This window comes from Chanodichthys erythropterus, chromosome 5, assembly GCF_024489055.1.
Source record: "Chanodichthys erythropterus isolate Z2021 chromosome 5, ASM2448905v1, whole genome shotgun sequence".
NCBI lineage: Eukaryota > Metazoa > Chordata > Actinopteri > Cypriniformes > Xenocyprididae > Chanodichthys > Chanodichthys erythropterus.
The window spans coordinates 23,717,788-23,741,409 of record NC_090225.1 but is presented as its reverse complement, the minus strand read 5'-3'; the positions used below and the strand labels follow the sequence as shown (position 1 = coordinate 23,741,409).

The 23,622-nt window shown below is 36.5% G+C and overlaps 1 protein-coding gene across 5 annotated transcripts in view; it reads left to right on the top strand.

Moving 5' to 3' along the window:
- Positions 1–23,622, top strand: part of map4k5 (mitogen-activated protein kinase kinase kinase kinase 5) — a 43,292-nt gene that overhangs the window by 5,401 nt on the left and 14,269 nt on the right. For 4 of the 5 annotated variants that reach the window (XM_067386653.1, XM_067386650.1, XM_067386651.1 and 1 more), the window contains exons 4-14: positions 16,502–16,592; positions 16,698–16,762; positions 16,866–16,921; positions 19,453–19,500; positions 19,594–19,636; positions 19,717–19,789; positions 21,719–21,850; positions 22,068–22,130; positions 22,289–22,370; positions 22,943–23,062; positions 23,265–23,343. In XM_067386653.1, the coding sequence (XP_067242754.1) occupies positions 16,502–16,592; positions 16,698–16,762; positions 16,866–16,921; positions 19,453–19,500; positions 19,594–19,636; positions 19,717–19,789; positions 21,719–21,850; positions 22,068–22,130; positions 22,289–22,370; positions 22,943–23,062; positions 23,265–23,343 (852 nt within the window). Of the gene's footprint in view, positions 1–16,501; positions 16,593–16,697; positions 16,763–16,865; positions 16,922–17,687; positions 17,719–19,452; positions 19,501–19,593; positions 19,637–19,716; positions 19,790–21,718; positions 21,851–22,067; positions 22,131–22,288; positions 22,371–22,942; positions 23,063–23,264; positions 23,344–23,622 lie in introns of those variants that run through there. The other variant, XM_067386655.1, reaches the window with a different exon arrangement.

The window sequence follows — 23,622 nt, the reverse complement described above, 5'->3', positions numbered from 1 at the left end:
TGTTCCGACTGATGTACATGACTGCTGGTGGATGGACATATGATATCAGTTTCGCAAACGATATGTATTTTTTAAATACTGCTGTACTGGTGGGTTGCTGAAACAATTGTTGCATCTATTCAGTTGCCACAAATGGATTAACTTACTGTATAAAGCGGAATATCACGAAATAGTGAAGCTGTAAAATGAATCAAATTGCAATAGTGTCTGTGAATATTAAAGCTCAAAAAGACTGCTATGTAAATCTGAAGTCTGCGTGCCTCTGTGAATGAGCGTCGCAGTTTCGTCTACTACACACATACTGAAGCAATGCGTGACGCTCATGTTGTTTTCTGCATCTGCTGTCTCACTATATGAGGATATGAACATATGAACTTCATCTCCAGGGTGGTATTCCAGAAGACAAGTTATGCAACATACCCGGGTTAGTTTGCTCAGAGTAAATGGAAAACCTCAACTTTCAGTTCCAAAAATAGAGGTAATTTTTAGGGTTATGAGCTTATTCTCTGACCATAACCTCCTACGGAGCAGGTTCTTTTCCAGGGTTAGTTTGTTTCAGAGATATTCAGACACGGGTTTGGAAGCTGCATACCTTGAGCAAGCAAGGTTTGGGTTAATCAGCTGAGAGTTCAGGGAATATGTGATGGTAAGTTAATCTTGCTTTCTGGTATACACCCCAGATCTGCTCTGAGATTAACTTCATGAGCATTTCACCATTTAATTTGATAAAACTATTGTCATGTCATATATATATATATATATATATATATATATATATATATATATATATATATATATATATATATATATATATATATATATGCAGAAACTAAAAAGTCTTCACGATAGCCCGTCAAAATAAAAGTTTGGTTTAACTTAAAGAATTCATAAAATATGTTATTATTGCACAGTAGTGTACTTCAAGTATTATTACTTATTCAAGTAATAATAATAATAATATTGCAGTTTATTAAACCATATAGAAACTTGAAGAAATGTTAAAATAAATATATTTCTATTGCACTTCTTAAAGTAACAACAATAATAATGATAATACAACTTATTTAAAAAAAAAAATTAAGGAATATCACACATTTTAATTTAAACAATAAAATTAAAGGAATTATTCAATTTTCGTGTGATTACATTTTAAAAGATTAACTACATTGTTTTATAAATTGATTTGATTACCACCATTTTTGAAAGTAAATTTGTATGTGACATGACAATATTTTTATATTCTAGTAAAATAAGCCACTGTGAACCTCCAGAATCTTAAAAAGTACTGATCATAGCGCCCAGCACTAGGTGGATGGCACCTCTCAGCAGAGAGCCGTTCCGCTATTTTAAACAACTATGAAGAGTTTTGTAGGGTTTTGGCTTGCTCAAAATTTGTATTTGGTTTAGAGATCCAATCCATCGGCCAGGGATCGTAATTGGCCGATTTTCCTCATGATCGGCCCGTATCGGTGATCGGTTCTTACTGATTCCAAGCCGATCCGTTTTGTTACGGCACAGGCAATAACGTCAGCTGTGCACTCTCGCTCTCTTCTCTCTGACGGCAAAGTGACAAACACCCGCGCGGGCGCCTCCTCCCTCTCACTCGTCTCATTCGCTCCGTTTAAATAGTGCTTGTACTGCGCATAATTGTAATTCCCGCAGGTTTCGCGCTCACATCCAAAGTGCGAGCACCACTGATCTATATTAGTGGAGCGCACAAGCCACGCTCAGTCTCAAACGGAGACAGAAGTCAAAAAGAGTCAGAAGTACCAAAATGAGTGTCTTACTGCGCTTAAATGGTCAAATACATGCAAAATTATGTCAAAATGCCTGTCTTGGTGATTATTCAGATAAACACAGTCAGTTTTGGATCGTTATAGTTGAGAAAGCGAATGCATGTTGTGTAACAGTATTGTGTCCGTTCATAAACTCTTAAAGGGACAGCAGTCCAGTATTCCTGCTGCTGTCTGTCATGTTAATCAAAGAACAAAAGACAAAGAAAATTCACTTTCTGCTCTTGACTGAATACGTTTAATAACTTTAATGGTAAGAATGAATCTGTATTTAATATTTACAATAAAGACTACCAAAATAATTAAGGTAACCAATGTAAAATAACACTGGATGTGTTACTTTACATTTGATTACTTTATTTTTCTAGAGAATAACTTGCCTGAATAAAAACCTGCTTAACCTGAGTTTCATAACTCTCTTTATTCTGTTGCATTTTTTTGTGCTGTTTGAACTTTTTTATTTGTTCTTATTTTATTACTGACTTTTTACTTGTTTTTTTTTTGTATGAAAATAAAACTTTGCTTTGAAGAAAAATTAGATTTTTGTAATATAGTTCTCAGAAAGTATTATAGAAAATCGGAATCGGCAAAAATCGATATCGGCAGTTAACACTTACAAAAAAAACGAAAACAGAATCGGCCAAGAAAATTGCAATCGGTGCATCTCTAATTTGGTTGTATCTCATGTACATGTCCAGTTGCAATTAGTTAATAATGAACATAATTACATATTTGCAAGTTGCAGCATTGAAAGATGGACATTCTTGAATTATAGACAAGGCTTTCAGTTTTTATCCTTGTTTAAAAGCTGTTCTGTTCTCATGCTCTCATGGCTTTGTTTGACATTAAGTATCCCAAGAGATGGCTTAAATCATTAAGAGCCTGATGAAAGGAAACAATGATGGTAAAAAAAAAAGTAGTCTAACCATGGGTAGAGTCAGAATAATTGAATTCAGTCCTATATGTATATTGTAGTGTTGTCAAAACTATTGACATTTTGATATGTATCGATATTGAAATATCTGAAATGGTTCCAATAACTCCTTTCTGCAGTATCGATACTCTGATACCAGCTGCACATTCTTGCTCTCCTCTCAGATGGCAAGTTGACACGCACCTGCCTCCTCTCATTCAGGCCCCTCATTCACTCCAGTTAAATAGTGTTTGTGTGATCAGGTCAGAATTTCGGCACGGGATTGTGCATCATTTCGCGCTTACATCCGAAGTGCATACACACAATAAATCTACCTCTGACATAAAGCTAACAACTGCCAAAATCTTTTTTGTGGCTTATTAATGGTCAAATACACTCAAAAATAATGTCACAATGCCCATCTTGGTATATATTTGTGAGAAAATTGTAATGCTAATTGATCAATGTTTATATATAAAAAAAAAAAAGCTTAAAAGCTTTATCATGTAAAGTGATCTCTTCAGAAGAAATATTTGATTGCCTAGTGGTTGGACAAAAAAAGAAATAATATTAAAAATATCTATATGACAGTATATGCAGCGTTTTTTCCCCGTGGTATCGGTTTCATGACAACACTAGTATATTGGGTGTTTATTATATTGACATGTATCTATTAATGAAACAAATAATTTCAAATCATAAGGTTGTGCTACAAATAATCCTTATCAAATAATCCCTGTCAGTTTGACTGAATGAGCTGTAAAATTCCCTTCATGTTCCATTTTCAGATGTCAGGAGAATAACGTAATGCTTGGTATTAAAAAAATAAAATTGGGACTTCCGGTGGTAAACTGAAGCATTTGGCCGCATAATCGTTTATCATAATCGATTATCATGACGACGATGTAGAGAATCTACTTCGATCATGAATATCCTGCAGAAACGCTAGCAAAAAGGAAGGCGTATGCATAGATCAGGAGGGTTCTGCGTGGAAAAGGAATACGGTTCCAAACACCAGCCAGCGAAAGGTTCGAGTCTTTTTTGACAGTGGCCCGATTACCTATGAAAACGCAGTGGAAGCAGGAGAGGACTTGGAAGAAGAGGGGATTTCCGATTGATTGGGAGAAAACTGCAGAAGTTGAGATTGCTGAAAAAGCACGGAAGGCCCCCTGGCAGCGATCAACGTGCACGGCAAATCGACAGACACGCCAGGAATGGATTAAGGAGAAGTTACGGAGTTTTCACCGGCCAAGATAGATTTAGAGGTGAAGGAATTGGGAGATAACAGACTGTAAAGTGACTCTGTATTATAAGAGTTAAGAATATCTGATTTAATGACATCTGCAGTTTTGCAATAAGAGAAAATTGAATGTCCTCAATGTGTCGGAGTAACGTGAGGCTACCTGCGGACTATTAAGTCGATTTCAACTTTCCCACTAAGACTGTTATTCTTCATTTTATATTTCTTCATTTATAGCAGATTATGAGTCTTTACTTCTGTTGGAGTTTAAATAACCAAATAGTTAGTTACCCTTAACTAGAACCCTTACCCTTACCCTTAACTACCCTTAACCTTTAACAAGAATATAGCTGACCGACAAATACAGGCAATACATTTGTCTTTGACTTTTCTAAGTGCATACAGTACATCCTTGAGAGTACTATAGGTTGCACTGAAGGGGGGCTCTGGTGGTTAGCTAGACTGTTCCCCCCACAATACGAAGTGTTTTTTACTTCAAAGTGGAAGTCTTACCTTTGTTTTTTGGTTCGTTGGTCTTTTTTGTTCTGTGATGTTCTGAATTTGTTCTACAGTTCGAATATAGTTCAGGTTTGGTCACCAATAATATGTGGTTTACAAATAGTGTTTTGCTGTAGTTTAAATGCAGTGTAAGGAATATAGGGTGATTACCCTTAATGTAAATGGTCTACACAATCCAATTAAAAGAAGCAAGGCTATTGCAAAGATGAAAAAGGAGAAGTTGCATATCATATTTTGGCAGGAAACTCATTTTAACAGTGCAGAACATGAAAAATTAAAAAAATAAAGCTAGGGTTTAAGAGGGTATTTTATGCATCCTACAAGAAAGGGAAAAGAAGAGGGGTAGCAATACTGATTTCTAATAGTGTAAATTTTCTGAATTTTCAGATAAATGTTTTAGCTAAGGGATTGCTAGATCAGAAAGAGGTTACTCTAGTAAATGTGTATATAGCCCCTGAGCAGGAAAATTCCTGTATTAGAGAAATGTTTCAGTTAATTGCTTCTGAAGCCTCTGAGGTTCTAATATGCAGAGGAGACTGGAATACCCAAATACAGCCTAAACTTGCTTCCTCTAATGCACTGAAGAGGTTAACCTCTAGAGCCAGGATAACTAAAAAACTTTTGATGGAGATGGGACTGGTTCCACTCTGCATTTAGATAATAAAAAAAGGATATGCTGTGGCGACTTAATACAAGCATTTTGAATGATAGTACATGTAAGGAATATCAGTATATAAGTATCGCCAAGTGTCCTCTGGGATGCCTTAAAATCAGTGATTGGAGGAAAGCTCATAGCTCTCACATCTTATAGAAAAAAAGAAAGAGGTAAAAGGCTGCTTGATTTACAAGAAAAAGAAAATTTAGAGAGAGAACATGCTGAAAAGAAGAAACCATATATAGTAAATCAAATAAAAAATGTTAAAAAGGAAATAAATAAATTATATGAGGAAGAACTAGAGAAAAAAGCTAAATTCATTAGACAGAGGTATTATGAAAATGGCCCTAAGGCTCTGAAGTTGTTGGCATGGAGGCTAAAAAAACAGCAGGCTGAGAATGCAATGTATGCAATTAGGGATCCCAAAACCAAAAAAAATTGCCATAAGCAAGAAGATATACACAATATTTTTGAAAATTACTATAAAAATCTATATAAGGAACCAAATACAACCAGCTCATTGGAAATAAATTCATTTTTAGAATCACTTGACTTACCTTCCATAGGCGAAGTACAAAATAAAGCCCTAATGGCAGAGATCACAAAGGAAGAAATAGGGAAAGCAATTTCTAGATTAAAAGTTAATAAAGCACCGGGAACAGATGGCTTTCCAACAGAGTGGTATAAGGCTTTTAAAGATCAGTTAGTTCCTAGAGTGTTTGATTGTTTTAACTATACACTTAAAGGTGGTGAACCACCAAGAACATGGAGCGAGGCAATAATTTAGATTATTCCTAAAGAGGGTAGGGACAAAAAGGAGTGTAGTGCATTTAGGCCAATTTTAGTATTAAATATGGATTATAAACTATATGCATCAATATTAGCTAAAAGACTGGAAGATATAATACCAGAATTAGTGGATTCAGACCAGACAGGATTTGTACGTGACAGACAGACACAGGATAATATCAGGCGGGTGCTCCATGTAATTGATCACGTCACTAAAGAAAACATTCGAGCAGTACTAATTAGTTTAGATGCCAAAAAGGCATTTGACTGGGAGTATCTATTTTTGGCATTGAGAATATTTGGTTTTAAAGATGAGTTTATTAGATGCATTAAAACTCTGTATTCATCACCAAAGGCCAGAATAAGAATTAATGGGCATCTCACTCAGAATAGTAATCTGGAAAGAGGCTGCCGCCAAGGCTGCCCTCTCAGCCCTGCCCTTTTCGCTTTATTCATTGAGCCCATTGCACAGTCAGTTAGGGTTAGAGGTTTAGAACAAAAGATTTGCTTGTACGCGGACGACGTGCTCTTGTTTGTCGCAGCACCAGAGGTTAGCATTCCTAGGTTGATGTCCATCTTAAAAAAAATTCGGAACTTATTCGGGATATAAATTAAATGTTCAGAAAACACAAATCTTAAGCTATAACTACACCCCTCATAATGTTATGCTGAATAGGTTTAAATTTAATTGGAACTCATCAAGTATTAAGTACTTGGGGATTTTAATAACAAAGGACATTTCTAAATTATTTGATAGTAATTATGGTACTACAAGTAAGAACATTAAATCAGATATAGATAGGTGGTCCCAACTGCCCTTAGAGATGCATAACAGAATAGATACTGTAAAAATGAACCTGCTTCCTCGTCCTCTATATCTCTTCCAATCCTCACCAGTTGAAGTTCCAGTAAAACAATTTACTGAATGGGTTAAGTGGATTTCAAGATTCATATGGGGTGGAAAGAGGCCAAGAATTCAATTCAAAATACTGCAGCTATCTAAAGAGAAAGGGGGTAGATCACTGCCATGTTTTTCAGACTACTTCAAAGCTACCCAGCTAAGAGTTTTAGCATGTTGCTGTAACTCAGACTTTGTAGCAAAGTGGAAGGATTTGGAGATCTCTCAGCTTGCTATACCACTGCAATCAGTGCTTGGTAGCAAAATTTTATATGAACAGTATTCTAAAATGTTAAATCAATGGACTAAGGTTTCCTTCAGAATCTGGTTTAAAGAATGTAAATCAATACTACTTGAAAGACAGTCTAGAGTACTAAGATGGGTTGCATTCGACCCTAACTTTAAACCAGCAAGTGCTGATGGGAGGTTTCAGCTTTGGTATAGGCTTGGCATCACCTCTTTTAGTTCAATCTCGTCAAAGGGAGAATTAGATAGCTTTCAGGAGATTTCTGATACATATGGTCTGGAAAAACTTGATTTTTTTTTTTAGGTACTTACAAATTAGGACTTAAAGAGATAAGATACATGTAGAAGCATGACACCAATTTAATTGATCTATTCAACGATATGTATAAAAATAAAGACAATAGGAAACTTGTCGCAAAACTGTATCTAGCAATTGAGTCCATTAAGAAACAATCAACATATAAGGTTAGATTAAAATGGGAGAAAGAATCCGGTCTAGGCATCTCAGAGGAAGACTGGCTAAATATTTGTTTTGTACAGGCTACCTCTACTAGCTCGGGTATGTGGAGAGAATTCTGCTGGCGAAATATTATTAGATACTTTGTAACCCCCAAGTTAAAATTTATTCAGACTGACGACATTGGAGGTGGTCTGTGTTGGAGGAAATGTGGGGAACAGTTGGCGGATCATTTTCATGTATTCTGGAGCTGCCATTTATTTCAGCCATTCAGTCATATTGGCAGAAGGGTAATAAAGGTATTCCATATCATTTTCGGTGAGGGAATTGATTGTTCTTTTTCCACAATTTATCTGGGCAATTTAGCAGCTCATATGATGAAGAAAGATAAATATCTTATAAAGATATTATTAGCAGCCAGCAAGAAAGCTCTAACAAGAAAGTGGCTACAGTTAGAACCCCCGACAAAGACTGACTGGCTGGACATTGTGACCAGTATCCAAAACATGGAGAGGATGACGTTCGCATTAAGCTTACGGATGGATAAATACTGACAGTATTGGGAAAAATGGATTGTGTTTATGACTCTATAACATGATTATTATCTGCTGTATCATCTGAGATGTACTTCCATCAATTTGTTTATGAAAGAATGTATGGGTGACCAAATGACCGTTCTGTTGTTTAGATGTGATTGTATGTTGTTTTCGTTGTTTGTTTTTCTTTTTTCCCTCTCTAAAAGACAAAAAATAAAGTTTCAAAAAAATAAAATTGGTTTAATTGGTTTGGTTTGACAGGTTTTTTTTTTTTTAAAGTAAGAGCATTTCTTAAAAGTTTGAGGCTTCCGGTGTCATCTGCTTCCAGTTATTTTAGCTGTGCGAAAACAGCCTGTTATGCTGCTTGAAATTGCGAATGGGTATTTCTTGTATTATTTTATATTATTATCATGATCATAAACACACTGATAGTCTTACCATTTACTGCACTTTGTTATTCTTCTAGTTATCTACCTATAGTTATCTATCTATAGCGGTTAGTGAATGGAAGGTCTTGCACATTAACAGAAAATAGATTGCTTCTGTATTGCTAAATAAGGTGGATATAGAAAGAATGAAGTTATTGTTTCACAAGTGTCCTTTTATGCTTTGTGATTGCTTGAATTCTGACGTAACAATTTCCAACACGTCTGTAGCAATAGAGGCCGACTGTCCTTTTATAGTACTCAGTGTGAACTAAATGACGTGTGTGCAGTTTGTTGATGGTGTCAGATCACATGATGCTGATGATTTTTATCAGATTCCTTTGGTTGATCTCTGTTAGTGATTCAGTGTCATGTGAAATCAATCACCTGTTGAGATGTGGTGGCACCAGAGGAACATGTGCATGAAAAAGAGGCAAAGAAACATCAATCCGATAACCACCTGGAAAGCAGGTGTGAGCCCTTGTGTGCATTTGCCTTTTTAGAAAGCTGACTTGTTCTCACATGTTAGTCAGCTACAGTTTTTGTGTGAAACGGTGTGTGTTTGTGTAGAGTTGTGCATGACCACAAATGACATCTCATGGAGAACTGAAAACCTGACTGTATTCACAACTTTTTTTTGCAGTACCCACACTGTTACATTGCTGCAATAAAGGGCAAAAACAACTTAGATTAAGCTAAGACACTTGTTGATGTAAAGGATAGATTTCTTTGCTTATTTGTTGGCTTGTTTACACCCCACCCCATGGAAATGATCCAATCAGAGCGTAGATACCGTTTTTAACCAGTGGGATGTCTGTTAAGAGGTCATTTTTCACTGTGGAAGTCTGGGATCTCATTTCACTGCTGAGAGCAGATGGGTGGTTTTTTTGTCATAGTTTGGTTTGTGGAAATGTTAAATATGAATCTCAACTATAAAATTTGCAGAGCTTGAATAACTGTGAATGAGATGAAATAATGTTTTCCCCTATGGTGGACATTTAATTTGGGATCCATTTGATGATCCTTTCATTTCTAAATTTATCACAAGCAGCTGGCTAATTTTTTTTTCTGTAGATTTAGATCATGTGTTTGGTTCCCAAAGCATTTTTTGGGCTACTACTCCTGGATTCTCTCTGATCTGTTACACAACTTCCAATATATTGGATAGGTGATACAAATTTCTAATCTTTTGTTGACAGAGGATTTGAGGGGATCTGATGTAACCTTATAGTTGCGTATGAATGTCGCAAGATGAGTGAGGCTTTTTCAGTCGTTTTTCTAGTTTTAAGTCTGATAGCTTTGATGTAAAAGACAATTATAAACACATTTTGGTGACAAACAAATTGTTTGGAAACCACAAAACTCTACATGGGTTAGTGGAATTGTCTCCCTTGAAGACAAACCTCACATAATTATAGACTAAGAAGATGCACTGCAAGAAGATACATTAGTGTTCAAAAGTTTGGACTTTCTTTTTGAAAGAAATTAACACTTTTATTTAGAAATGATGCATTAAAGGGTTAGTTCACCCAAAAATGAAAATTCTATCATTAATTATTCACCCTCATGTTGTTCCACACATGTTCCACACTTCATTCATCTTCAGAACACAAATTAAGATATTTTTGATGAAATCCAAGAGCTCTCTGACTCCTCCGTAGACCACACTTGCAAGGACCAGAAAGGTAGTAAAGACATCGTTAAAATAGTCTATGTGACTACAGCGGTTCAACCTTAATTTTATTAGTTTTTGTGCTCAAAAATAAAACAAAAATAACGACTTTATTCAACAATTTCTTTTCTTCCCTGTCATTCTCCTACGCTGTTTACATTGTAGACAGTGCAGCACTTCCGGGTTCCGGGTCTGAACAGTGGCTCAGTATTGGCTAACGCTGTTCGCGTGAGCAGCACAACACATGCGCGTGATGCTTTTGTTTCAAATCAGTGGTTCGAAGCGTGTATCAAACTGCCAAAGTCATGCCCCCCCAGTGGTGAACCACTGAAATTTCGAGACACTTATGACATAACGAAGCCTCGTTTACTGATATCACATGACTTTGGCAGTTTGACCACTGATTCGAAACAAAAGATTCGGAAAGCTTTGAAGCTTCATGAAGCAGTGTTTCGAAATCGCCCATCACTAGATATTGTTGAATAAAGTCGTTATTTTTTGGCTCACAAAAAGTATTCACGTTGTTTCATAACATTAAGGTTGAACCACTGTAGTCATTGTTGATGGTTTTAACGATGTCTTTAGTACCTTTCTGGAGATTTGAAAGTGTTAATTATCTTTCTGTCAATAGAGGCCTCACTGAGCCATTGGATTTTACTGCGGTAACTGCATAAGGATAATGACAGAGAAGAGATTGTTGAATAAAGTCATTATTTTTGTTTTTTGCGCACAAAAAGTATTCTCGTCGCTTCATAAAATTAAGGTTAAACTCAGCTGTTTTAACGATGTCTTTAGTACCTTTTTGGAACTTGAAAGTGTTGATTCTATTAATGTCTATGGATGAGTCATTAAAAATATCTTAATTTGTGTTCCGAAGATGAACAAAGGTCATATGGGTGTGGAACAACATGAGGGTGAGTAATTAACGACTGAATTTTAATTTTTGGGTGAACTAACCCTTTAAGTTACAGTGAAAATCTCACAAGTGGTGCATCGTTCCCCAAATTGTAACTAGTTCTGTGTTTGTGTAAAATCCAAAAGATCTAGAAGCTGGGTTATTGTAGCCAAAGGGACGGTTTAGTCATCGGTAGCTTGATTTATTACAATTGACACTACTAAATGCTTACAGCTTGTTCACTGAGAAGTGCATCAACCTCAGAGGAATCTGCCTGAATTCAGCTTTCAGCAGACAAAGCGTCAGGCCCTGCTGCTATCCTTTACACGCACAATCTCACATTATCTCACATGTACACACTCTTGGGCATGGCCTGTTTGTCTTGAGTGGAAAGGAAGTGGTCGGAGCTGGTAGGCTTGACTTCATAGCTGTGTTCAATCTTGTTTGTCACGCACACACATACACACTGTGATGCTGCAGATGTCCCCTGGAAAAGGAGTTGAAACTAAAAAGTGCATACTCCCCCAAATGGTTTTGTTCCTTCCAGGCATTAATGTTCTGACCCCTGTGTTGCTTTCTGCATCTCATCATGGAGTCGGTGGGAAACAGAGGTGGTTGTGTTTTGTGAGCAGTTTCTAAGTGAAAGGTCTGCAGCGGAATAGAGAAGTGGCTACAGCCAGTTAACATCTATCTCTGGGTTGAGGTTATACAACATGTCAAAAGGCAAAAAAAGCATTTTCAAGTAATGATCTGTTTTTAAAAATCTAGTGTTTCACATTTTACCTTGTATATTGTAGAGAAGGACACCTCTTCCTACCATATTAGTATTCTCCTTCTCTCTCTTTTTTTGTCTATAATGTTTGCATGAGTTTTGTGATGAGATTTTCAGCTGTTGTGAACAGATCAAGAGATTCTGAGAGCATCACAGTGACCAATGCTTATGTAAAGGAAACAGCGCCACCTGCAGGGAACTATGTAGTATTTACTAAACTAAAGCCATTAAGTCATAAACATATCATGTGATTTAGGTGAAGATGCCTGGTCTTTGAGTCACACGATGAATGAAAGCTGTCTAAAACAAAGGTTTATTAGTCACTGCTTTAACAAAACAGGTTGTGAAGGGAAGAGGTGTGTGAGTTTGGCTGATGGCGTCTTCATTCTTTTTTTTAGGCCAAAGGCCACGTCATGATGCATCAATTTATTTGACTTGTGATTTTAGATTACAATGCATGTGTATAGATTGTGTGTATTTTAAATGCAGAAATTGGTCACTTTTTTTCACAATTTTTAAATCACCTAAATGTTCACTTGAGTGGTCCTGGGATTTTAGTTTTTTTTTTTTTTTTTTTTTAAATACAAATATTTATTGTAGCATCTCTAATAGGATAATTGTGGAGGTTAAGATTTCCATTTTTCCTATTTTTGCATTTATTTTTATTTATCTATTTGAATAATAATAATAGCAATAACTTTTTATCAGTTTTATTTACTTTTTAAATACATTAAACATTTATCATTTACATTTAAAACTGTTTACACCTACATGACACTTCAACTGTGAAAGCACAATGATTTAGTGTTTTCATGTGGACATAAGCACAGATTCAGCAGGACGTTAAGCTAATTATCTGCATTATTGGAAGAGACAGAGGGAAGCCCATTACACTCGCAGGCTTTATTTAGAATTAGAGATGAGGAGGGTGAAGAGATTTAAGAGTGAATGAGTTTTAGATAAGGAGGTTATTTTTGAATGGGTAATCACAAAAACCCACTGAGGAGGAGTATGAAAACTAGAAATGCACCGATAGATCGGCCAGGGATCGGAATCGGCCAATTTTCCTCATGATCGGCCCGGATCGGTGATCGGCCGATCAGTCTCACTTCTTACCGATTCCGAGCTATTCCGTTTCGTTACCAGCGACACAGGCAATAACTTCAGCTGCGTGTTCTTGCTCTCTTCTCTGTCACGGTGAAGTGACACACACCCGTGCAGGCGCCTCCTCTCTCTCGTCTCATTTGCTCCGGTTAAGTAGTGCTTGTATTGCGCATAATTTTAGTCATTCCGCAGGTTTCGCGCTCACACAGAAAGCACGGGCACCACTGATCTATATTAGGTGGAGCGAACAGGCCACGCTCAGTCTCAAACAGAAACAGAAGTCAAACAGTCCCAAGTACCAAAATAAGTGCCTTACTGCACTGTCAAATATATAAAAAAGTATGTCAAAATCAGCAGCACAGGTAATCTTGGCGAGTATTCAGATAAACGCAATCAGTTTTGAATCGTTAAATAGCTAAGAAAGTGAACACATGTTGTGTGTAACAGTGCTGGGTTCGTTAAACACCTTTCATAAACTCTTAAAGGGACAGCAGTCCAATATTCCTGCTGCTGTCTGTCATGTTAATCAAAGAACAAAAGACAAAAAAAATCACTTTCTGCTCTTGACTGAATACGTTATATAACTTTAATGGTAAGAATTGATCTGTATTAATATTTACAATAAAGACTTCAGAAATTAAGGTAACCAATTAGACTTGTGCCGATATTCGGTAATGCGAGATATCGCGATAATGAATATGCGCGATATTGTTATTGTGGGCATTTCAAAATACCGTAAATAATTTATTACCAATTATTAACATTTTTATAATGCATTTAAGAATACTTTCCCCATCAAACGTATATAAAATGCACAACACCGCTGTATTCTGCGTCTAAAGAACACGTGCTCATGTAAACAAGCCCAGCGTGCATGAGAAGCACATGGAGGAACGAGTGAAGGAGACGCGCTGAATGAAAGTGCGCGTTCACTCTCTGACAGCAGAGGGCGCTGATGGAAAAGCAGAGTTCAAGCAACAGCCACGGTTACCCCGGAAACCCCGTTAACAAAGCAACTGCGCTGGTGAAGTTTTTAAAATGCCTCAAACATATATTTTAATCTGGGGCCCGTTCTTCGTACGTCGCTAACTCAGTTAGCTGGATTTGATTGTTGACGATTTGGCATGATCTTGGATCGTTTGGTTCTTCGAAGCTCATCCTAGACTTGCTGTCATAGCAACAGGTCCATAAGCTCAAACCTGCTCGGGAGCAGGCTTATTTCATGTAAACAGGATTAGATTGCATCTTTTTAAGCGGAGGTGATGTTTAAAGTCTGTCCCAGCCTCTGCAACTTTCCCACAAGAGTACCCTAATGTAAACCAGGGACAATAAAAATTATTTAAAAATAAATTTACAAATAACACTATAATGCCGTGTAGTGTCATAATATAGACACTGACAGTTTTACTCTGTGAGAGATTCATTCGTGAGGGAATAATTACGTAATATTTTTTATTGGAGTTTTACACACATGATGTACAGATGTCTATGCCATACATGCATTTGTGCATTTGAACGATTTGAACCGTGACATATATTATGGTAGTGGCTTGATGAAGCGCAGGAGATGCAGATAACTTGATCTTGACCCTTAAGAAACTTTAATTAATGCTGTCAAATATGCTTCAAAGGTAAATTCGTTGCTAATTACAACATTGAAATAAAATATTGAATGTACAAATAATAGAAATTGTGAATATAGCCTAAATAATTGGGTAATCATGTAAAAAAAAAAAAAAAAAAAAAAAAAAATAGTGCACATTTCATTTATCTCACATTTATGTCGTTCTTCTCTCATTTATTCGCTTGGCTGTTTCCTTATAAATGTCTAGAAATTCGTCAAGTTTTTCGTCAGGTGTCTTTTCTCATTCTATGATGTCATTACGTTGCCGTCTTGACTCCAGCCAATCGCTGCATTGCTGATCAATGTTTCTACTATCGATACATATCCCCTTTTAAGCCAGCATATAAACGCGCAATTATCTCAGATAACTTAATCCAGCGATACTAATCATACACAACAGGTGTGTTTGAAGAACCCAATTAGCTGGATCATGATTAGCACGATGATATCATCTTGGATGTGTCATTTGATCTCGGATGTATTAAGCAACGTACGAAGAACGGGCCCCTGGACTACAACATGCCCTAATGATTATAAATGTTCTGATTATTTGTTATTGTTCAGTAAAACTTTGAGACATACGGCTTCATTAGTTAACATGTTAAAGGTGCTCTAAGCGATGTCACGCGTTTTTAGGCCAAAACATTTTTTGTCACATACAGCAAACATCTCCTCACTATCCGCTAGCTGCCTGTCCCCTGAACACACTGTTAAAAAACGCGGTCTCTGTAGTCTCCACAAGCTCCGAAAATGGCAATAAAAACAAACTGGTGCAGCCTGGACCACGAATCATAATAAACATACTCCAGCCAATAATAATGATTTTAAATGCGCGTTCATGACTGTTTCAGGAAGCACGGAGGGGAGGGGGAGGAGGAGGAGGAGGAGGAGGGGGGGTCTAGCTAGCCTCGGTTTTGTTTGACAACACTTCGAACGTCAACAGGAAGTTACTCTGCCCAGGATCACTTAGAGCACCTTTAATTCATTAAACTGACAATGAAAAATATGTATAAAGCATTAATTATTCTTAGTTAATGTTAATTTCTTAGTTACTGTTTAATAACATTACTAAAATCAAAAGAACTTATTAACCTATTGCTCAATCTTAGTTAATGCATTAAATAATGATACCTTTTTGTAAAGTGTTTCCTGTTGTTCTTTATTGCCTAATTTCTTTGCACTTTAATCTGTTTGAAAATGTTACTTTATATATTTTTTGTGTATTGTATTTTTGAATTTAAACATTTAGAGTTTTTTTTTTTTTTATTTCAAAAAGAGTTCTTAAACCTGTTATACTGACAACACTTTTTTGCCATTTATTTCAATACCGGGATAATACCGCGATAAAAGCTTCAGCAATTAATCGCAACATGAAAATTTGATACTGTCACATGCCTATAACCAACGTAAAATATTTTAATTTGTCATTGTACATTTGATTACTTTAATTTCTGTCGTATTTATTACCTGAAACCCAGTTAGCCCAAAAAAAACTATTGCATTTATTTGTCTGTTTATATTTTATTACTGACTTTTACTTGTGTGTGTTTTTTTTTTGTTTGTTTGTTTTTGTTTTTTTATGAAAATAAAACTTTGTGTTGAAGAAAAGTAGATATTTGTTTGTATATGTTGTCAATTATAGTTCTTAGCAAGAAAATCTGAATCGGCAAAAATCGGTATCGGCAGATCACACTAACAAAAAATCAGAAATCGGAATCGGCCAAGAAAATTGCAATTGGTGCATCTCTAATGAAAACTGACACAAGTTAACTTCCATCATAATAATCACTTTCAGCACTGAACATCTAGCCATCTGCTCTCCATGTCTGATCCAAGCACTCCTCCTTTCTTTTCACTGTTTAATTTCTACAGCTGTCATCTATTGATTCTTGATCTGATTATTAACATTCACATTCTCTCTCTCTCTCTCTCTCTCTCTCTCTCTCTCTCTCTTTTTTTTTAGGTGATGATTTCTCAATCATCCAGCAGGAGATTTTTATGGTGAAGGAATGCACCCATCACAACATTGTGGCTTACTTTGGCAGCTACCTCTGGTAACAATGGAGAACTAGATTTTTCTATAAATAAATGTATTTTAGATGCATTTATATATGATATATATATACGCATTTTGTAACGATATCTCTCTCTTTCTTTAGCCGTGAAAAGTTGTGGATTTGTATGGAATACTGCGGTGGAGGATCCTTACAAGACATTTATCATGGTAAGTTGGTTGTGTGTTTAAAAATCTCCATGTTGAATCTACACCCTCTATTTTTATCCTGTATGACACCACTGAAAATGTGTTTGTTTGTGTACATGTGCAGTAACAGGCCCACTCTCTGAGCTTCAGATCGCCTATGTCTGCAGAGAGACGTTACAGGTAAGATCCTTCAAAAGCTTGCATGGTCTAAAGGCCCATTCAAACCAAGACTATAACAATAACGAAAAAGAGTCAAGTCACCTTTATTTATATAGGGCTTTTTACAATGCAGATTGTTTCAAAGCAGCTTTACAGTGATAACAGTATAACAAACAGTGATAGTTAGTTTTGGCTGTACAGCTGCTCTAGAAGGAAATAGTGTTATTGTCCAGCTTAAGTAAGTACAGTATTGATTCATTCCATTGTAAAAATCATTAGTTATTAATTTAGTTAGTTTATCTATAAAGCACCTCTAGAGAAAACAGTGATGTCATTGTCCAGCTCAGTTCAGCTTGCATACACTGGTGTCTTTGCAGGCAGATCAGTAATTTTGTTGAATATTAAGTGTCCCCAACTAAGCAAGCCAGAGGCGACAGTGGCAAGGAACCCAAACTCCATCAGGTGACAGAATGGAGAAATAACCTTGGGAGAAACCAGGCTCAGTCGGGGGTCCAGATCTCCTTTGGCCAACAATCGGACAGTGCATAATTTTTGATTCAGGCTGCATTACAGGTCAGAAGTCAGGTTGGGATTGGAAAATTCAAAATAATCCAGTTCCATCTGGTAGAAGGTCGGATCCATCACGCTGGTATGGAGACGGGTTTGTTGGATCTGTGCTACTGCCTGTCATGTCAATGAGGCCTTCACAGGGAATAGTCTAGTTGACACAATCTCTGCTGATACTTCAGGGATGTGTTGTGCTTGTGTTTAGGTGCAGGTCCTCCATCTGATATGGATACTGGATCCGGCTGACTATGGTAAACCTCGGGATAAACAGAGAGACTAATGTTAGCATAGATTTCATTCTTTTTATGACGTAACAAGTACATCGGTTGTTATAGGAAGTGTTTTGTTCCGCCTGAACTAATTTATGCAGCCTTAACAATCATTTAACTGATTTGAAAATATAAATTGATTAATGAGTTATGTCTATGCCAGGTTAAAGAGATGCGTTTTTAGTCTAGATTTAAACTGACAGACTGTGTCTGCTTCCCGAACAATGCTAGGAAGACTGTTCCAAAATGTAGGTGCCAAATAGGAAAAAGATCTACCGTCTGCAGTTGATTTTAATATTCTAGGTATTATCAACTGGCCAGAATTTTGAGTTTTTACTGGGGAACTAATTAGCAAGATTTTAAAATGTATATGATGTTTAATAGGGAGCCAGTGCAGTGTTGACAGAACTGGGCTAATATGGTCATACTTCCTGGTTCTAGTAAGAACTGAAGAGTTCATTTGCAAAAACAAATTTTTTAATAGTTTTTTTTTTTTTTTTTTATAGATTTAACAAAAGCAGATAACTCCATTTCCTATTAAACCAAACCAAGTAATTTCTTTGTAATTGCATTTACACACTCTCAAACACATGTGCACACAACGCACGCACACACAAAAAGATAGGCACACACATACACACGTTTGCGCACACACACAAACGCAAAAGGACAACCAAGGTTTCAGCATGTAAGACGTTTATGGTGTACAAGGACTTGCAGGAGTCGAAATTATAAATCCTCGATCACTTTTTGTCAGCTTTGACGAAACTCCCCTCAGTTTGCACATCTTTTTGAAGTGACGAAGCCTTGTCACCTGACCTGAATATTGTGCACTGATTCTCTAAAACTGACTTATCGGTTCCTGTACACAGACAACAAGGGCACTTGTCAGTTTCTGCTGTAAAACTTGAATTCGAGATGCCTTACAGTGGACAATACTGGCTTTTCTGACAAAATGTATTTAGGGTTCAGAATGTGTTATATGTGGAGAATAGTCAGTCAGTTATTTTTTATTTATTTATTTATTTATTTATTTTTTAGTGCCGTTTATCGGTTTTTGCAAATTAACTCTTCAACTCTAGCTGCTGCATTTTGGACCAGCCGGAGTTTTGTTTAAGCATGCAGGGCAACCACCCAGTAGAGCATTACAATAATCTAGCCTTGAGGTCATGAATGCATGAACTAACTGTTCTGCATTTGTCATTGAGAGCATATGATGTAGTTTATATTTCCTAAAATGCGGTTTTACAGATGCTAGAAATGTGGCTTTCAAACGACAGACACATTTCACATTTAGATTCAGTTCAGACAGTGAAATGACAAAACATTCAAGATGTAGCTTTAAAAATTGTTCTAAATATAGAACTGTTCTATAAATAGCAGTCAACACTGCAACTATAACGATAACGGCACAGAGAAACTACATAATTGAAATCACTTTCAGAATGATTTTTTCCCAGCTGATGAATGATAAAAAAATTTACAGCCAACCAGAATCCATCCTGCTTTAAAGAGCTCGAACATTTAAAAAGCAGCAGACAAAAAAAACTGCAGTGCATGCTTAGAATAAATAGAACGATATCGTCCACTGGTGTGGACGCTAATAAAGTTATCTTTGTAGTTAACGTTCTTGGTGTGAACGGGCCTTAATTCTGTAGAGACTCTTATATTAATCCTTTAAACATCATGAGATGATTTAAGTGTGTATGTGTTTAGGGTCTGGGTTATCTGCACTCCAAAGGGAAGATGCACAGAGACATCAAGGTAATACAGCGTTATAATCACTGTATCTCTTGTTCTTCCTGTTTCACATATTTTCCCCTGCTAGTTAATAACTGTAATCTCATTGTGCAATAGGGGGCGAATATTCTGCTCACAGACAATGGAGATGTCAAATTAGGTGAGAGAGTCACACTAAAATTTCTGTGTGTGGTTGTGTGTTACTGAATTTATCTAAACAAATTTCTCCCCTTTTTGCAGCTGACTTTGGAGTCGCCGCTAAAATAACGGCCACCATGGCGAAAAGGAAATCCTTTATTGGGACGCCCTACTGGTAAGCCCCATTTGAAAGTACATTTAAAAAGTCTGGAAAGGATATTAAAACATGAAAGAAAAAAAAATGAAACGGCATCATAATAGCATCTACGGCCTTGTATTTTCAATAGTACAGAAAACAAGGGTAGAATCTCATAATCCAGAAATCTACCATAAGAACAGCAGAGCACACTTAGATGCAGTTCAGACAGAATGAAATGACAGATCATTCAAAAGTCTTCCAAAAGACTACAAAATGTGGCAATAAATCCCTCATCTAGGTCACAATGGCTCCCTTGGGATTTCTGGGAATCTGGGGTGGGCAACTGTTATGCCAACCCAGGCGCATGGACAAGGATAGACATGCAAAGTGCACGTGAAGAATGCAGCTGTTTTAATACACAGCATAGTTTTGCGACTGACTCGAACTTTGTGTCTTTTCCTAATGAAAAACAGATAGAAAGAGGAATACAGTCTATTTCAGTTCATGATGAGCTTTGATAACTGAGCAGACAGGCAGAACAAGCCACTTCACCTTTATGTTAAAAACACTCATAGAAAACCTGGAAATATACGGCAGTTGTAAAATTCTTTTCAAGGCCTGGAAAAATAATAAAAAAGGATGAAATCAAAAAAAAAGTCACAGACATAGGTTTCATATGTTTGTTCATATCTAAACCATTTCAAAGACTTGATATTACTGTTGTGTAGAGTAAAGCCAATCAGTTCTGTTCAGTAAATTAGTTCACATATTGGTCTAAAAATTATTCATTAGTGAAAATCTTCATCAAGTAATCACAAACAACTGGAAAAGTCATGGAAATTCATTAGTTAAACAAGTCTCGTGGGGAAAATTGTCTAAGCATTTTGTGGGAAAACTTCAGTTATGTTATTTCAGGTGTTTACTACCTTTCAAAATATTTTAGGATGTTAAGATTTTTGAAAGAAGTCTCTAATGCTCACCAAGACTAGGGCTGGACGATTGTGGCCTAAAATCAAAACCTCGATTAATTGAACATTTTACCTTGATTACGATTAATGAACGATTGTTTTGTTTTTTGTTTTTTTTGCCTTCATAGTTCACAGACAAGGTTTTTACTGTTAATATGATTGACTAATAAAAGGTGGGATATTTTTTCCTATTTAAAGAGTGATCTGACATAACAGCTCACTTTCAGCAGTTATTTTATCTATGCTTCATAACATTTCTTACGAATTTCTGCTCGTTGTAAATCAGATAAAGATAAATTAGCACAGTACCAGTACAAGTGATTGCGTGTGAATTAGTCATACTGTCTCTCTGTTCATTGTGAAGCTGTGGGTTGTAAATGGTTACTGCAAAAGTAAAGTTTTGAGTTTCTAAGCTACATTAGTGATAAATCACTGGACAGCGCTGACTTTCTGCGTTCCTCTCTGTGCGCGCGATCTTCACGTTTTGCGCAGCTACTGTTTGTATGAGTGCTCGTGCCACAGTGCAGCTGCGCGAGCACGGTAGCTCGGAATAATACATCCGATCGTTAGTCGCTTGAATGTACAAACCTTAAAACAAATACAACTGACACAGTTTAGTGAAGACGCAAGGCTCACTGCTCACGAGCCATCACTATGTGTTGAACCGGCGTTCACCTGTGTTTTGCTTTTATGCCATTGCCACTGACTGGACGGGGCAGAGTCAGGTGGCTACACATGTGGTAATGTTTTTAGGGGAAAGTATTAACGAAAGTATTAATACATTTTTTTACAGTCTATGGTATTAACAGGATTAAAAAAACGAAATAACCGACATGGGAAAATTACGTCGGTTAGAGGTTCTGTATTTCGGTTTTGGTTACTTTTCGATTAATCGTCCAGCCCTAACCAAGACTGCAATTATTTTCTTAAAAATACAGTAATCTTGTTAAAAATTATTACAATAAATGTCTTGTCTGCTCTGTGCTTGTGTGTATAGGATGGCTCCAGAGGTGGCAGCAGTGGAGAAGAATGGGGGTTATAATCAACTCTGTGATATATGGGCTGTTGGAATCACATCCATAGAACTGGCAGAGCTACAGCCACCCATGTTTGACCTCCATCCCATGAGGTATATACACACACACACATACTTGTTGCCAATGCGCAGACATGGCTTTAACCAAGACATTTGCTCCGGGCCTCAAAGTTATTGTGAATCTCAATAACTTAATTATACACAAAAATCTTCAAAGTTTTGAGCCAAGATAATTAACCATTAAACTTACCACCACATCTTTCATCTTTATTTGATCTCTTTCTATCTTACTTTTTGTGTGTATGTGCAGGGCTTTATTTCTGATGTCTAAAAGCAACTTCCAGCCACCCAAGTTAAAGGACAAGGCCAAATGGTGAGTGTCTCTGTCCTGTTTTATGCATATGCTTGCATATTTGATCAGTACAAAAATATAAAGTGTGTGTTCTCAATAATGACTGTTTTACAATTAAAATCTTAAATCGTCCTAATCTCTACCTTTCTGTCTGTCTTAACGCTCTTGCTTTTCCACAGGTCTACAGCCTTTCATAATTTTGTTAAAATTTCTCTTACTAAAAATCCAAAGAAGAGACCAACAGCTGAGAAGCTGCTCTTGGTAAATATTTCCTCCTCAATCTCCATTTTTATCTGTTTATGGTTCTACACGGTTAAGCGTTTAGTGGAAGAGTTATGTATACATGCAAAGAAATATGAACTCTGTGACACATATAATAGAGAATTGTGCACTGAACTATATTTTGTATCTTAAAAAAAAAAGTATCTTATGCTGAACAAAGCTTTTGATTAAAAATGCAGTAAAAAGAGTAATATTGTGAAATATTATTACAAAATATGTTTTTTTTTTAATTATTTTAATATATCTAAAAAAAAGTCAGAGCTGAATTTTCAGCATCATTACTCCAGTCTTCAGTGTCACATGATCCTTCAGAAATCGTTCTAATATGCTGATTATGTGCTCAAGAAGCATTTCTCATTATTATCAATGTTGAAAACGGTTGTACTGATTAGTATATGTGGAAACCATGATACATTTGCTTCAGGATTCTTCAATGAATATAAAGTTCCAAAGAACAACACTTATTTGAAATAGAAATATTACTGAATATTACAGAGGCCACATTACAAGCAGCCACACTCACAGTACATTGTCTCTGTGTTTGTGTGCAGCACTTATTTGTGGCTCAGACAGGTTTGACTCGACGATTAGCCTTAGAGCTACTCGATAAGATGAACAACCCGGATAATCATCAGTCTCACTTCAGCCAGGGAGATGAAGATGACTTGGAGGTAACACACATGACTTGTTTGTGTATGAGAGAGAATGATGGCGAGTTAGTTTTGTAGGTGTTGGTGTGTGAGAGGTTATGTGTAAATATGTGAGAGTTTCAGTGTATGAGCGTATGCGCGCATGACTTTAAATGGTAAATGTGTGTGAGCGACTGTGTTGTATAATACATATTTTTACCACATTTCTTTCTTTGTTTCATAGCCGCTTGCAGAGCGCCACACCATCCGCTCAACCCACAACAGGAGCTCTCGTGCTGAAAGAACCCAGTCACAGATCAACTGTACGTGAGCCAATCACAGGCCTGAGCATGATGATGATTATGAGTGTCTCGATGTCTTGAAAAATCTCCCTTGGACCCCAAAACAATTCCATTAAATTACAGAACTTGTTTTACTCTATTTAGTGCTTGGCTAGAAATCTTTCATTTTATTTTATAATACTGGTGAAATATCACATACAGCAAGCTATAAATTATCTGTTTAAATTTATATCTGTCCTGAAAAGATAAAGCATCCTCCCTCTGAGGATGTCCCCATTTTGAGAAAATTATTCATGAAGT